Here is a 17789-nt window from a genome sequence, read left to right as displayed (position 1 = left end):
GATTAATTTTTGAGAATAACGTCATCTTCAATATCTACGGAGTGCTTAGATTGTCACTTTTCAGTTAAAAAATGTCAAAACTTTAGGACAAAGGGCACAAGGTAATGACGAGAGCCCCCTGATCTCTTAATCTTTCTAATATTTTACAGACATTTAGTCAATAGGTAGATACAAATGTTACTTAAAGCAATTTTGGTACACTTTCTTTCTTTTATGTTTACGGTGCGCCCAAAGTGCCTGTTGGAAATTCAAATTATTTAGCGAAAGCCTACCCGAATCCGCTTAAATCAGGTTGAGACCCACCTAGTTTTTCAATGTCCATTAAATTCAACCAAATTATAGATTCTATATATATAAATATTGTATGAAAATGGGAATGCTGTTGAAGGGACTGTTCGCTTCTAGGACCAAACCAGAACCCTAGTAGAACCGAGGACCTTGTTTCAAGTACAAACGGGGATGATTTACAGACCTTTACAACGCACCTTCGCACAGCTCACACAAGCTCCCCTTTTGATGTAAATTCCAGGTCAAAATGCATTGCTGACGGCTATTTCAACCAGACAACTTAGGGCTCCAACACCTCATGCTGGCAGAATTGTGTTCGCCAACATAGACTTGCATTGCCCTTCTCGCTTAAATGGGTTGGAATCCACTTTCTTTTTGAATGTTTTTCTTCAATTGTGTAGTGCTTATTTCCATCGTCGTACCACTAGAAACGTTTCTTAGGAGCTTGGTGATATTTTTTAATCTGTTGCTGGGTAAGCACATCTTGTATTTACCTTGCAGGTTTAATTTTGTGTGGGATAAACGAATGGTGAACAGGCAACCTTTTTTTGCTGCTCCGTGTAATTTATTAGCTTGACCTTTTATCAAATTCAACCCGTATTTTGATAGACTATTTTCTCATACCTCTCGAAGATGAAAACGGATGGTGATATATTTACTGCGGAGATTGATAGGATCACCGTCTTGGTCGGTTAAGTATGTCTGCATGCGATTGAAAAGCTGTAGATATTGGACTGTTGGGTGGAGTTTACGTAGCTTACATTGATGATGCCACTGTTCACCAAGATGCTGTTGATACTGCTGATGCTAACAATGTAATCAATCTCTTCGTAACCGTTTGTTGCCTGATCAAATGTGTAGAGCTGTCGCTAAAATCCCAATACGGTGTTCGATTCCTTAAATTGTAGGGGTGAACCGGGTAAAATGCGGCTATGGTTTCCAGGGACAAGGATGGAAAACCCTTGCTTTATGTCTGTGTGGTCGACGATTTGCTGCAACAGTGTGGTGTCCATTTACTAGTACATGTATTCATTAAATAACGACGTTCATCTTCTGACCATCCGATTCGAACTGGAGGACTCCTTCAGAGATTGCAAGTACAAATGCTTCGGTGTTGGCGGGAACATTACGCTCGAATTCCGCTCGAATCTGGAAGTCCACTCGGGCGAATGACTTACTTCGATCACAAACAGCGGCTATAGGTAAATAAAATCAGAGGGGTTGACACCACCGTTACTGAGAAGGTTTTCAATGTCGTAGAATTTCTTTCTGAAGTCTACAGCCTCCTTGAACACTCTGGCAACCTTGTTTTGTAAAAACCAGGCATTAAAGTCGACGGCTGAGTCGCGTTCGGCTTTGAGGGTGACATAGACACTTTGCGAAAGAGGATCCAAGAGATCTTATACAGGATTATTTTTGCCACGTTATTGACGGCGGCAGCCCTCGTAATGGCATTGGCATCTGAATAGCGAACGAGTGGAAGTTCGTGCCTGAACCCGTACACTATTTTATAGTAATAATCCCATAATATGTTTCAGGGGAATGGCAAACGAGTACGATCCTTTGTTGGTGGGCTTAGTGATAATGTATTCATGCCACGCTGTAAATCCAGTATTCTCAGTCTCGGCATCGGTAGAAGAATCCTTATACCACAGTCGGTTGAGACCCTACGTTTCGAAGAAGTCGCCGAGGAAGGTTTACATTCCAAGCATAGTAGTGGCGATGCCGGGGTCGTTAATGTGTTCAATCTGCTGACCGGAGAGTCGATATCAATATACTTAGTAGTTTTGAAGAGATACATGATACCATTGTGAATGAGATCAACGTCTGCATATGCAGTGCCGTCGTAATTTTGAAGTCTTCTTTCTACTAAGAAATAACTCTCGATTGTTGAAGGAACAGGTCTTGTGTTTCGATGTTGATTCGGATCTCCGCTTCAGAGTTGGTAAGTAGGGCGCCGGCTTAAGGTACGAATTCGTGAACCTGGTATTAATATTTTTTAAGATTTCCATCGTAGGTTAATTCTACTATGATTGTAAGGATGTCGGCATTATGGATTTAGTGAAAGCTTTGGACAAAATCATGGACGGTAGCGATGCCACGGGAGATGGGATTGTTTAACTGTGTTTGGTTTTGGGGCTTACTGCGTTTAATACTGAGCTGTTAATTGGGCTTGCTGCGCTGGACACTGGGTTTTCGAAGGCGGGTCACTTTTTCAACGACATGGTCGACGACTTTGGCTACCCCCTTTCAACTCCTATCATGGTTGCATTGGTGTAAGCGCTAATAGTCTTACTTTCCAAGGCCTTGGCAGCAGAGGAGGTGAACATGCGACCAGCGATACCGGCGATAGTGTCAAACAAACTACCGCCGTATGCATACTTTCGAACAAAACCTTAAACACTTAGTTAGAGGATACTACGATGGAATTGCTTATTTTCCTTGGTGCTGATGTGTTCACCTTTCTTCATGGCATCGAGGATCGCCACAAGCTCGTTGCGCACACCATTATTTCAAGCACGGTCGGCAGCGTTACACAGATCCAGGCGATATATGGAGGAGCTAGTTAAAGTCAGAGTGTCGAAATACGGTTTGCAGTCCGCTACAATGCTTATCTTGCTTTAGATGTGCGACACAATATTCGTCCACTTGTAACTTTTTCATCGCCTTCGAGTTCTAGAGAGGGTCAATTGCCTTGTCGATTTATGGCACCGAAACTGTTCAGGATCTCTGCATAGTCGACAAGGTTTTAAAGCTTCGGGCTCAAACGATTCTGGTTTCTTTTTCACCATGAGTTCCAAGAGGTCAAGGGTTCCTTTGTACCTCAGAGCATTCCCGAAATATCATCACTGTCAGAAGTAACTGGTTAGCTTCCGATGAAGATACCATCGTTTTCAGATCGCGATCTAAAGGTGTGGTCGGCGGAAGGATTGTTACTGAGCTGCAAATACTGCTGTGCTCGAGGTCCGAGGACGGTGTCTGAAGGTGGTGCAATGGGTAGTGGGTAGGCAAACTTTGGTGGTGGAGGAGGGAGGACTGTCACTGCTGCAGGAAGGTATACAATCGTTTTGGTATTGCTGAAGCTGCCTCTCGCTGAGCCTCAACCACAGGCTTAACACCTTTGAAAGGGCCCGGTTGAGTACAATCTTCTCGAGCGGATGCTGCATGTTACTGGCTTGAATCTTCCGCTTGATCTCTTGCAACTCCCTGGCGAGCGCCTCACACTGTTTAGTGTCTGTAATTTTTATAACGTCATTTATTTATAGCGTTGTCATGACCCCCCTGAGCGATGGTTCGAACACATCTAAGCGTTTGTTTGAACGCTCCTAAGCGTTGGTTTTCTGAAACCATAGGCATACATCTATCAAAAGGTAAAAAAAATCACATGCATTTCTGCTTGTTTTTTAATAAAATTGAATTGAAAAGATCGATCTTTTTTTAGCTATTGGATCAATGTCTTTTAATTGATATAGTTCGTTTCTGTGTGTGTTACATTATAACGTTGTGTCGTTTGTTTTCTCTTATTTTTGAGTGTAAATTCACATTGCGATAAGACGTGTCACGGTACTTGTCTATCCCAAATTCATGTATTTGGTTTTGATGTTATATATATATATGTTATATTTGTTATTCTCGTGGGATTTTGTCTATATGTGTTACATTTTAGTGTTATGTCGTTGTTCTCCTCTTATATTTAATGCGTTTCCCTCGGTTTTGGTTTGTTATCCCGATTTTGTTTTTTGTCCATGGATTTATGAGTTTTGAACAGCGGTATACTACTGTTGCCTTTCTTTATCCTAACAATCCAAGATAAAATCAATTTAGGTCACCCAAAACCACTATCCCCAATTCAATGTTTTTAGACCCTGTTTTTGATCTTATCGTCAAAAAATATACAATTCATGGTAATCATACCCGGTACGCCTGTTTTTTTTTTTTCATTCAATAGCTCACAATTTGAAGATCTCAATCGTTCCCTCTCTTTTCCAAATTGGTGGTCAGCGGCTTGTTTAATCTCTCAAAACCCCAAGTGGTGATAGTTGCCCCCTTCCAGAATAAGGTTTTAATTTTTGTCTTCCTATTAACTAAATGTCTGCATAATAAAAGAAAGATTGAGAGCTTGGGGGATTCTTACCATTGCCAAGTGTCCTTTGTCCTACATGTAAAAGTTTGACAATATGTAGCTGAAAAGTGACAATAAAAGGCCTCCATAAATATCGAATATGAATTCTTTCTAGTACAACCTTTATATACACAGCGTCTATAATTTAATTAAATTTTATGGACATTGAACGACAAGGGGGTCTCACACTCATTTGAGCGATCTCAGGTACGTTTTCACTGTATATTTTGAATATCCAACTGGCACTCTGGGCGTACCGTAAACATAGAAGACAGGAAGTGTACCCAAATTCCTTTTAGCCACGTTTGTATCTACCTATTGACTAAATGTCTGTAAAATATTAGAAAGATTGAGAGATCAGGGGGCTCTCACCATTACATTGTGCCCTTTGTCCTAACAATTTGACATTTTTTTTACTAAAAAGTGACAATCTTAGCCCTCCGTATATATTGAAGATGACGTTATTCTCAAAAATCCATCTAATACAACCTTCATATATACAGAGTCAATGATTTGGTTGACTTTTATAGTCATTGAAAGACCAGGGGGGTCTCAACCTCATTTAAACGGTCTCGGGTCGATTTTTGATATAAAATTTGAATATCCAACTGGCACTTTGGGCGTACCGTAAACATAGAAGACAGGAAGTGTACCCAAATTCCTTTTAGCCACGTTTGTATCTACCTATTGACTAAATGTCTGTAAAATATTAGAAAGATTGAGAGATCAGGGGGCTCTCACCATTACATTGTGCCCTTTGTCCTAAAAATTTGACATTTTTTTACTAAAAAGTGACAATCTTAGCCCTCCGTAGATATTGAAGATGACGTTATTCTCAAAAATCCATCTAATTCAAACTTCATATATACAGAGTCAATGATTTGGTTGACTTTTATAGTCATTGAAAGACCAGGGGGGTCTCAATCTCATTTAAGCGGTCTCGGGTCGGTTTTCACTATATATTTCTTTTTTGGGCGTTCCATAAATATTTCTATTCATATTTCTTAATGTTTTCTAGAGTAAGCGGGTTTTCTTATTGTTTTAAGAATTATCATGTACAAAATAAATCTTTGCAGTTTTTTTATTGACACCAATTTATATTATATAAAGACAAATTTGCAACTCAGAAAAGGGTTTATATTCGAGGACAACGAGAACTTACAACAGCTTGAAGAGGTCATTTTGATAAGTTCCTACGTATCTTATCAGTCATCTTAACTATGAAAATCATGTTTTTAATGTTATCAAGTATTTTTTTTTTATGATTTTCAACAAAATTTTGAATATCCAACCGACTGCTAGCAGCCGGTTGGATATTGAATATCGAATAACGAATAACGAACCGGCTGCTAACTTCACATACATAGTTATTATACGTATTCAACATTTTAAAGAACATTTTACTATTAACAATAACCACAAAAAACCTATTTCTCGTATCAAACATAAACTAAAAGAACTAGCCAAGAAATTTGTTTTTGTCCCGGCCGATTAAGCTGCTAATAATATTATTATTGTTTGACGTAAATTTTACGTTGAGGTTCTGAAAAAAGAAATCACCAATTTACCAACATTCCAACTGACTCCATTTTCAGAAAATGACATCTGTAACAAACATCTGTTACAAGCAGAGCCAAATACAATGAAAGTCCCAACTATGTACTTGCTTCCGAAGCTACACAAAACACCTTACAAACATAGATTTATTTCGTCTTAAGCCATGTTCCACTACTAAATTGTCTATTCTTCTTACCAGCACACTTGGTACAATTAAAAACCTGATAATAAATTGTTCAAATAAGGCCTTCAAAAATAGTGGAATTAATAACTTTTGGAGTGTCAAGAACTCGTTGGAAGTACTTGATAAATTATAACAAGATGGAATTTGTTATCGTTTATTAGCCTGCCTGAGCCGGTGTAATTCATACAATAATATCCACAAGTATATATACAGAATATAAGGTGTCAAGGTTTCTATTAATTTGACCATTATAGTCTTAAATCAAAAGATACAGGGATGACTATCTATTAAGTTGTCTCTAATTGACATGTTTTGACATGCTTTGACCAACCTGGAGATTGATGGTCAAAGAATGCACGTATGTCCATTGTTTTAACTAATTGCTACACGTCACTACCTGGTCTGAATGTAAACATGTTATATATATATATAACCTAGAGGTCAATTGAACAACCTTTTACAAGGTCATGTTTTTCTTAATAGATATTCCCCTGAATTTTATTTAATAAATATTTTTGAGAATATATAATCCTAAATATAAATATAAATATATATAATATATATTTATATATACATTTTAAGCCATCATATTGTCACATTCCTCCTTTTCTCAAGAAATATAATTTTATATTTTAGTTAAAATCGGTGACAATATGAATGCTCGCAATTTCCCTAAAAACAACAAAAAGTATTCATAAACAAAATCATTTCAAAAGTTCAACAACATCTAAATGTTCAGCAATGTATAGTTCATACAATTCTTGTGTGAATAAATGTATTTATTAAAGTTGAGCACGTGTTTTCTATTATGTAAACAATCACACGTGATTGTGTGTCCGCATAGTGGTCATCTATTGGTGTTTATGTTAGATAAACAGGTTTGTGTTTTAAATATATGATATTTCGGATTGGTCAATATTTGTCGCATTGCGTAAATATATTGAGTATGATATTTGTTATGTAAATAGCACGGGATTTTTAAAGCGCGAATAGTTGTCTTGTTTAAGTAATTTAAGATATATGGTCATTCGAAGCTCGTATACCGTTCAGTAAGGCAGCTTAGTTTAGGTAAAGATATGTCCGAACCAGTGCTCGATCTGAATGAAGAAGATTTGTTAAGGGACCCCTTACATGGTCAACCCGAACGTCTTAATGCTTCAAATTCACAAGCTAATCAAAACCGTGACTTAGTAGACACTTTTGGCCTTTTTAAAGACTATTTGGATAAGAAACTTGTTGATTTGAAGTCCGACATTCTGTCAGAACAAGACAAATCTATCTAAGAAATTCAGAGATGAGGCTAATATTAAGTTCAAATCAGAAGGGAACCGTATTCAGTTTCGATTTAATGAGAACATTTTGGATGGCCTTAACAAAATCCACAAGGATCTCGTATCTGTTGCTTCTCCCCTTTCTTCTATTACTGGTGATTTGGTATGTAAACTTAAAGAAAGAAACAAACTCATCAGGATCGCTGATAACTCCACTGGGGGATGGGCTACGGTTAGAGAATATGAAAGTAACGATATCGCTGAAAATGATGAGGACGAGAAAAAGATTCGCCAGGCTGAGACTAGAGCCCTCAAAACTATTAAGGAGAAAAAGACCCGCCCTCAGCCGTATTCAGCTAGACCTTCTCCAGCAGTTGGGAGTATCGCTACTGCCACTGCTCCTCCTCCAGCTTACGACTTCAGTCGATATCAACAGCCCTTTCGTAGCAGCACTGCACGGCGTGAGCCGTGCCCCATGGACATCTGTCACTACTGCAAGCAGTATGGTCACTGGAAAAGAAACTGCCCACTCAACTTCAAGTCAGCCACAGCTTCTGCACCCAGTTACCAGCCATCCAAACAGCAATGATACAGTTACTGTTAATGATAAGTATCTAGATATAAGTTTATTATCTTCTAGCTATGAATGCAATAACGATGAACTTGATGAATTTATGTCACAAGTTCAATTTCTTGAAAAATTAGAGTTTTCTGCTAGTCATAACTTTAAAGGTGTTAAAGGCAGGCTTGCAAAACATTACGATTTTTGGGTTAAGATTGGAGCTAATGATTTTGTTTTAGATACAATTAAAAACGGTTATGTAATCCCTTTTTTAGTGCCTCCCCCTAGTATGCACATGAAAAACAATAAATTTGCTGTTACTAACTCAGAATTTGTGGAAAAAGCCGTTTTAGAATTAATTGATTCTGGATGTGCATATGAAGTTCCCTTTACGCCTTATATTGTTCATCCTTTATCAGTTGCCACCAATAAGTCCGGAAAAAAGAGGTTAATATTGGATCTTTCAATTTTAAATAAATCCGTCAAAAAAGAGAGATTTAAATTTGAAGACTGGAAAACAGCTATTCAATTTTTCAAAAAAGGTTCTTATCTGTTTAAGTTCGATTTAAAGTCTGGTTATCATCATTACGACATTTGTCCTCAGCAACAAACGTTTCTTGGTTTTTCCTGGAATAACAAGTATTACTGTTTTTCAGTTTTAGTTTTTGGTCTAGCTTCTAGCCCTTACTTATTTACGAAATGTTTGAGATCTATGGTCAAATATTGGAGACAAAATTCGATTGATATTGTTTTGTATTTAGATGATGGTTTTGGAATGGCTTCGGATTACGAATTATGTCGGAAAGATTCCGATTTTGTCAAAAAATCACTAGAAGAGGCTGGTTTTTTAGTCAATGTAGAAAAATCTGTTTTTGAACCTACCCAAAAGTTAGAATGGTTAGGAATCACTTGGGATTCTGCTCAATTCTGCATTTCTATTCCCGAAAGAAGATTAAATGATTTGTTACAGTCTATAGATGAAATTTTAGACAGATTTTTGTTTTTCTCTGCTAGGCAATTAGCTCAAGTGACTGGTAAGATCATTTCTTTATCACCAGTTCTCGGAAATTTGACTAGATTGATGACAAGATATTGTTACTTGTGCATCGTGCAAAGATTGAGCTGGGATAAATTATTACAAATAGTTTATCCAGCTGAGATTTTGAATGAGCTTAAGTTCTTGAAATCCAATGTGGTTACTTTGAATAAAAAGAAATTGGCTATGTACAGCCCTTCTTCAATAGTAATTTTTTCAGATGCTAGTAATGTAGCCTGTGGGGCTTATACTGTAGAATTGGAAAATAAGATTTTTCACAAAATGTGGAACGAATTAGAAAGATGTAAAAGCTCCACCTGGAGAGAGATGAGAGCAATCGAACAGGCGCTTTTGTCGTTTAGTACTCTATTTATGGGCAAAAGTTTAAAATGGTTTACTGATAACCAAAATTGTGTACGTATAGTACAAGCTGGAAGTATGAAGGAAGATTTACAAAATCTTGCCTATTCTATTTTTTGTATTTGTAAAGAGCATAATATATTAATTGAATTACAATGGATTCCCCGCACATTGAATTCAAAGGCAGATTACATTAGCAAAATGAGTGATCATGAGGATTGGCAAATTTCAAATGAATTTTTTGAATTTTTAGAAAGTTATGGGGACCTTTTACTGTTGATAGGTTTGCTAGCGTGATGAATAACAAGACAAAAAGGTTTAACTCACTTTTCTGGAATCCGAACGCAGAAGCTGTAGATGCGTTTACACAAAATTGGAATGGAGAAAATAATTGGCTTGTCCCCCCTATTTATTCAGTTATACGCACAATTAAACATCTGATTTACTGTAAGGCTAAAGGGTCTTTAATTGTTCCAAGATGGGTATCTTCGCCATTCTGGTCATATATTTTTAATAAAAACTTGACTTACAAAGCTTATGTTAAAGATGTGCTAGAATTTAAAGAAACGAATAGAATCTATTCAAAAGGAAGTAGTCCGAAGTGTATCTTTGGAACTGAAAATTTTTTATCAACTGTTCTCGCAGTTAGATTAGACGCTAGTCTGTGATATTTCACATGGTCCTGATATCAATTTTGGTATTGCAGAGACATGGTGAATGAGATTTTACGTTGTACATATTACTCAGTGGAGAATGTAAAGATGAAGTATTTTTAGCGACATGGCCCTAGTATCATATGTTGTAGTATGATATTGTAGTAGGCATGGTTGATTGTTTAATGTCATATGCATTTTATTATAATAATTTATATGAATACTTGTTTAATTTTCCTTTATTGGGTAACACATTTTTCAGAAGTTTTCAAAACCAGAAGATGGAATGATATTGATTCTTTTCGTCAGTCTCAATCTCCAGCAATGCAGCTCCTGGTAGACCAGATACCTTCCTTTTGTTTGTCATCTAGAGCAGCTAACACTCAACGACAGTATAGATATGTTTTCAACGCTTTTTGTAAGTGGTGTTTATCTATTAATTTTTCAAACACGTTACCTGCTTCAGTTATTTCTGTCGCATCGTATTTAGTTTATTTGACTAATATTGGTAAATCTACTAGCAGTATAAATGAAGCTTTTTATGCTATAAGTTGGGCTCATAGATTAGCCGGAGTTGAAAATCCGTGTAAATCGGATTTGGTTATTTCTGTGAAGGAAGGATCTTTGAGATCTGTTGGACACATTGTGGTTAAGAAAGAACCTATAACACCAGAAATTTTGTATCAAATCGTTATGCTTTATGGTAACGATAAATCTAATCTGAAAGATGTTAGAATAGCATGTATGTGCCTTATAAGTTTTGCTGGATTTTTGAGGTATTCAGAATTAGCAAATCTGACAAGAAATAATATTGTTTTTCATGATTCGTACATAAGTTTACTGATAGAGAGTAGTAAAACTGATATTTACCGTGAGGGTAGAGATGTACTCATTTCAAAAACGGACAAAATTACATGTCCCGTTAAAATGTTGATGAAATATTTAGATTTAGCAAACATCAAGTCGGACAGTAATGATTTGATTTTTCGTCCTTTATCTTTTTGTAAATCTGTAAATGGTTACAAATTAAGAAATGGTAAGCTTTCTTATACTACTGCAAGAGACATTCTGTTATCTACTTTAACATCTATTGGTTTAGACAAAAAGTATTTTGGTTTGCATAGTTTGAGGTCCGGAGGCGCCACTGCTGCTGCAAATGCGCACGTGGAAGATAGAATCTTCAAAAAACATGGTCGCTGGAAATCAGACCGGGCTAAGGACGGATATGTCAAAGAGAACATCAGTGAACGTCTAACAGTAACTAAAAATTTAGGAATTTAAAAAGCACACAATTGCGCCTTTCTTTGTTTAGTCGAAAATAGCTGCACATGCTGGCGAGCTATTCCTATGTAACAAGTGTTTGTTTTTATTTTATAAATACTTTATATGCGTTTGAGGTGACGAATTAGAATATAAATGTATTTATTAAAGTTGAGCATACACGTGTTTTCTATTATGTAAACAATCACACGTGATTGTGTGTCCGCATAGTGGTCATCTATTGGTGTTTATGTTAGATAAACAGGTTTGTGTTTTAAATATATAACAGTCTCCGGGACAAGTTTGCAATTCCGCTGAGTGCAAAAGTTGTCACCTTAATTTTTGGAGTTAAGTCAAAACAAAGTTGATAACTTGGTTGGTATTGGTTCCCTGATATTTGTCCTAAAATTTTTTGGATCTAGCACCACTGTTGAAAAAGTTATGCCCCTTTTTTCAACAATTTCCTCAGAGGAAAAGTACTTTTCCTCAAGGGAAATCAAATTTCCCTGAAGGAAAAAGATTTTTCCTCAAGGGAAATTGTTTTTTCCTCAAGGGAAAAAGATTTCCCTTAGGGAATTTGCTGCATAATTATTTCCTTTGAGGAAATTCTATTTCCTTAGAGGAAATTCTTTTTCCTTAGAGGAAATTCTTTTTCCTTTGAGGAAATTTGCAGCTTCAAATTTTCCTTGGAGGAAATACTTTTTCCTGTGAGGAAATTTGTAGCTTCAAATTTTCCTTGGAGGAAATACTTTTTCCTGTGAGGAAATTTTTGACAAACACTTTTCCTTGGAGGAAAATTCAAGACAACAAATTTCCTCTAGGGAAATCATTGTTCTTCAAATTTCCTCTAAGGAAATTTCTGAAGATCAAATTTCCCTTAAGGAAATGTTTTCCCTTATTTTTACTTGTTGAACATTTCTTCACTACACCATGTATACAAACAGTATGAATATAATTATTACAAGACTGTATAATTGATGCAAATGATATTTAAAACTTTAATAAATGTTTGACTCAACATTTTAATGACATTGAAAATAATACAGTCTGACTGTTTAGATCTAGGTATTGTTTATACTTTTTTTATAAATTTAACTTTGATTTATAATTTTTTTTGGAGCAAATGCTTCTATTTTCTTTGTAATTGTTTCAATGCGATACATTAATAAGCAACCAATTTGAATGTCATACCATTTGTGGTGTTCTAAAGAATTTGTTTATATATTTGCAGATTAAATAATAAAATAAACACTTTTCATGTTATTTTAAATTAGAATTTCTTCTGTTGCAGCTTGTGTACAGTTATTCAATCCACTACGTAAGAATTCAGTGAATACATTATTCCATTCACTAAACAATTCCCTTCAATTCTAAGAGAAATCATTTTTGCAAATTGTTCTTCAATGATCTTCTTCTGTATATTTGATATGAGGGAGCGATGTAAATGAGTGGATAAAACTGGTGTTCCTTTTTTCAACAACAAAATAGTATTTGTTCAGCATTCTCCTTTCTTTTGATTAAGATATGTTGTTGCTTTTATGCAATAGTGTTTTTGTGTATCTATGATAGAACTCCATTTTGTTTATGGTCATTATCATGTGATAATGTTGAAATTTCCTATTTCTTTTTTGCAGGAAAGCACACATTCCATTTCAAATTAATCCAATTATGCACTATGTAAATAAATTTCAACTATAAGTTTCCTCTTCAGTAATGACCTATTGATCATGAAAACCAAGATGTCTGATCACCTATAAATACACAAAATAAACAAATAAAATGTTATAAATGGAGAGAGAAACAGCAATAAATGTTTTTCATGTGTATCTTTTCTTATTAAAATACATTAAGTAAACTTGAACTCGAGAAAAATAAATAACTGCGATGTAGACTAGAAAGTATAAAATGCCAAATAAAGTATTCACGAAAAATTAGTTGATTTACAGAAGTCAAGTCCGTGTTTGCATGAAATTTACATCATTGGTTGTCTGGTGGAGAGTTGTCTTATTGGCAATCATACCACATCTTATTTTTATATAACCTTGCCATATTCCTATTGTGCCTGTCCAAAGTTCAGAGCCTGTAGCTTTTGTCAGTTTAGTCTCACACTAAAATTTAGTGGTTGTTGTTGTTGTTGTTTCATACCGGTCATATTTATTTTTTGTAATTTATTTTGTTATAAACTAGGCAATTACCATGATTAGTTTTACAGTTTGGATTGTTTCAATGTTTCATCTTTAGGTCTTTTATAGCTGCCTACTTTGACTATAGTATAGGGTATGGATTTTCTCATTATTGAAGGTCGTAACAGGCCTACAATTGCTTTCTCAAAGCCATGATAGTTTTCATATTTAATATACCACATCTTTTAATTTTTATAGTAATCATGATACTAGTAATCATCTTTCAAGTTCAATAACTTTTTTTAAATTAAAAGGTGCCTTACCATTTAGGTTTAGTTGGCTTCTGCAAATTTTACATTGCCTATCATTTCTGCTGTATATAATTTCTCTGTATCTTCTATAGTTCTTGTCCTATACATAAAAGAGTAAAAGTTGAATGACATCTTGCATCAATATTTTTTTCTGTTTAATGTACATTATGTATATTAATGTGTGTTTAATAAAAATCTAAACCATGAGTGCTTGATAAGCTTCTTGCCCTTATAGCTGGTCTTTAAGGTTTAAATGAATTTTAATGATCGACTAAAAAACTATGAGCACTGTGCAAATAAGACCCCTGCCCTCCAAAAAAAAAAAACATGCACAAACAGTGGTATTTATTGACATAAAACATGTATATAATTTGGCTCCATTTATAGATATATATCTCAAGTGACTATAAGTTTAAGGCTGTGATTTTTTTAACAAATCCATAAATTTCTAAAACCTTTCAAAGTTTTTGAAAATGGACAATTTTAAAATAACTTTGCAACAACTAAAGTTCCTTAACTCTGCATCTTATAAAAAAATATACATGATAAATAGGGAATGATACTCCAGCTTGCATATTATTCAAAGGTTTAAAGGAACATAACTGAAGAACGGTAAAAGTTTTACTACCAAAATTTGAAATTGATCTGATTAAAATTGTGATAAAAAGTATTTTTTTAAAGTTTAATAAAATTTGGTTGAGGGAAACTTAAGTTAGAAGGCCGAAACATTTTTTTCCATTTTTAAAGAACATAACTATAGAATTTAGTAAAAGAGACACTACCAAAATTCAAACTTAATCTGTATTTTGTGATGATAAGCATTGTGTATTGATTTCATAACATTTGGTTGAGACAAACTAAATTTTAGAGAACAGGAAACCAAAAATTCAGCATATTTTCCCCATTTCTAAAGGGGCATAACTCTGATACTCTAGTACAGTAACACTGACATCACCAAAATTCAAACTTGATATGAGAATTGTGATAACAAGCTTTTGTAAAAGTTTAATTGAATTTGGTTGAGGCAAACTAAAGTACTGTAAGAGAACAAAAAACAACTTTGGGACAGACGGACAAACGATCTGACAAGTGTTAAACATTATGCCCCCTCCACTTTGGGTCATAACAATAAAAAGGGAGTTTGTCAAGATATAAAAACAATTCACCAAAGTTTCAAAAAAATTTGTGAAAGCATTCTTGAGACTATCCTAATCCCAAGTCATGATAGTACAATGACATAAATCAGATTTTTTTTTTAAATTAAAAGGAAAATTATCATGTTTATGTTATACAAAAATAATTCACCAAGTTTCATGAAAATTGCTCAAAGCATTATTAATAGTATACGTACTGGAAAAATCCCCCCTTTTATGAATAAAATCCCTAACTTTAAATTAAAAATTTAAAATCCCTAAAAATTAAAAAGGAGCTTAATTATCATGATTATATCAATAGATAATTCACCAAAGTATTATGAAAATTTTATGATTAATGTATTCTAATTCCAAGACTATCTAAGACATGGTTTGTTTGAATTAAAAAAGTTGGAATAAAGTACCTGCTAGAATTCAGGAGAATTAGACCAAATCAGGCTATCTTCTAGATTATCAGACAATTGACTGTACATAGAAAAGGAATTTTCTTTTTTCTTTTTTCTTATTTAGCTATTTGTTATCTCTGTCCTTAATATATACTGAACTAAGCCATTTTTTCACATTTTTTTTTGTTTTTTCTCTCTTGTGACTTGTTATTTAACATAACAAAAAAAAACAAAGGCAATGAAAGAGAAACTGACAATGCCAAGGCAAAACATAAGATGCAGAAAAGAAAAACAAAACAAAACACTAAGCAACACCAACATCACCAAAAAACTAGTGTTGAATTCATGTGCTCAGTCAGTCAGTGAGAGTTCGCAGATCCTGACCTACTATATCTATGCTTAAAAACCTAAAAATCATATAGTTCTTAACATATTTTGTAAATTTATACTTGATTAAAATGTTGTCATAAATAGCATAGACACCTCTGAGTTTTGAGAACCACATGTGTTAATTGTGCGAGTATAATCATTGATAACCATGCACAAGATTGACTTTTAAAAGCCTATATATTGAAATTTTCTGAAAATATTGCATGCATTTATTAATATGACCAATTTCAAGAAATGCACAAAGATGTGAGATGATTTATATAATTGTAATTTCAGGAATTTACAGTAAAGGCTTTTATCCTCACTGCATTTTGCACTTTTCCTAATTCAGGAGCCAGAAGTTATGGCCTTTGTGACCTTTGTATGATTTTTATTTTAGTTTCTTTTTTTTATATTGAAGAGTTTAGTATGACGTCCATTATCACTCAACTATTATACATTTTTGTTTAATGGCAAGCTAAAGCATGCCTCACAGGCACGGATCCAGGGGGGGGGGGGGCTGAAGGTTGGACATGTTGGAACCCCCCTTTCTTTATTGGACGATCAATGCATTTGAATAGGGACATGTAGTTGGACACCCCCCCCCCCCCCCCCAAAAAAAAAAATTGTCCTGGGTTAGGAACCCCTCCTTTATATGACTAGATCCACCCCAGTCTCAGGTTGCGGAATTTCTCGTTGCAATGAGGACCCATCGGTGACCTATGGCTGTTATCTGCTCTTTGGTCATGTTGTTATCTCTTTGATACATTCCTCATTTCCATTTTCTTTTCGGTTCTATTATAAATATTAGAAACGAGTTCGGCGCCTTTACAAAAATATAATTGTCTGTGCTGATAGGGGAGTATGTGTGCATACCAATATTTAAATTTTCTAGGCCTTCTTTTTGAATATTTTGTGCATTTCTTGGTAAAATACTGTCAGACCTCGAGTGCTGTTGTTTTACAAAAACGGTCAAGTAATGTAGGGGAAAGAAACTAACTAAAAAGACCAAAATAAGCCACAACTAATGGGGGTCTCATTGGGGGTTCTGTTCACGGATCCCGCTTAGTTACTACTTATTTTTTTAGATTCTCGCATGATGCCATCCCGCGTACACTATGTAAGTGAACAATTCTGCTATTTTTGTAATTTCCCATGTCCCGCTAAACTTCATTTCGCGTTTTCACGACACAATAATTTGAGGGAGGATAGGACCTTTATCGGGACTGTGGGGTCGGGTGTTTTTAAGCTCTGGATTTCGGGATTGACCCTTTCGGGATACGATAATTCTTTTTTCGAATTTCGGGACCTCTGGATTTCGTGTTTTTTAAGCCCGGGATTTCGGGATTTCGGGATTTCGTGTTTTTAAGATCGGGATTTCGGGATCAGTACCCCTCCTACCCTCCCTCATAGTGTCACGTTTACAAAAAATACGCCTCGACAATCCCGAGTCCCGCTCAGACCCCCCTTATAGGTACATAATGAATAGTTTACTATGTAGTCAGTAGTCGGGTCAAATACACATGTATACACTTTTAGACGACCTTAGATTCATTTCACAGCGAAAATACTCATTAATATTGAACATTTTAGATCACTTTACATTTAGATTTTATAACTTTTAAAATAAAGACCATATAGATTTAAGATCATTTAATCGAAAGATTATAATTTGTCAATGCGCAACTGTAACCAGGTACTGCATTTTTTTTGCATGCGTTAAGTTAAAAGTGCCGGGAATAGAAAAGCAAGTTAAACTTCTCATCTGGACTTTTTAATAAGTCTGTATACCGGACCTCTTCTCTATTTTGGGATTGAAAAAAAATCTAAAGTTAAAAATGCGGTTTTGAGCCTATTTCTTCTTTTTAATTTGGTAACACGTTAAGCCATTAGTGACACTAATATGGTATATTACCAATAATAAGGCCATATATTTCGGCGTGTAGAAATACCGCAAAAGACTTCTTAGTGCACTAAGAAGAAAGTTTTTTCATGAAGGACACTAAAACGATGTTTTAAGATCACAGCGAACATGAATATAAGAGGATATGATTAAATACCTCAAATCTATAAAGTTAGGTATCAATAGATTTTGTAATTTTGAAGTTAAATGACTTTTTAATCAACGCCTGCCACTCGCCACGTGACCAAC

At 35.0% G+C, this 17789-nt stretch overlaps 1 protein-coding gene and 1 long non-coding RNA gene across 2 annotated transcripts; one reads left to right on the top strand and one right to left on the bottom strand.

Moving 5' to 3' along the window:
* Positions 1 to 6952: 6952 nt before the first annotated feature.
* On the top strand, positions 6953 to 11566 carry LOC139527068 (uncharacterized). Its single transcript, XM_071322330.1, has 3 exons — positions 6953 to 9047; positions 9240 to 9266; positions 10280 to 11566. The coding sequence occupies exons 1-3, from the start codon at positions 7447 to 7449 to the stop codon at positions 11313 to 11315; spliced, it is 2664 nt and encodes an 887-aa protein (XP_071178431.1). The 5' UTR covers positions 6953 to 7446; the 3' UTR covers positions 11316 to 11566.
* Positions 11567 to 12265: 699 nt separating this feature from the next.
* LOC139527069 (uncharacterized) lies at positions 12266 to 16818 on the bottom strand. The gene is made up of 3 exons (XR_011665255.1): positions 16514 to 16818; positions 13741 to 13828; positions 12266 to 13045 (listed from the first exon to the last, which is right to left on the bottom strand). It is a non-coding gene; the product is annotated as an uncharacterized lncRNA (long non-coding RNA).
* Positions 16819 to 17789: the final 971 nt, after the last annotated feature.

Source organism: Mytilus edulis, chromosome 6, assembly GCF_963676685.1.
Source record: "Mytilus edulis chromosome 6, xbMytEdul2.2, whole genome shotgun sequence".
Lineage (NCBI taxonomy): Eukaryota > Metazoa > Mollusca > Bivalvia > Mytilida > Mytilidae > Mytilus > Mytilus edulis.
This window is presented reverse-complemented; position numbering and strand designations above follow the sequence as displayed.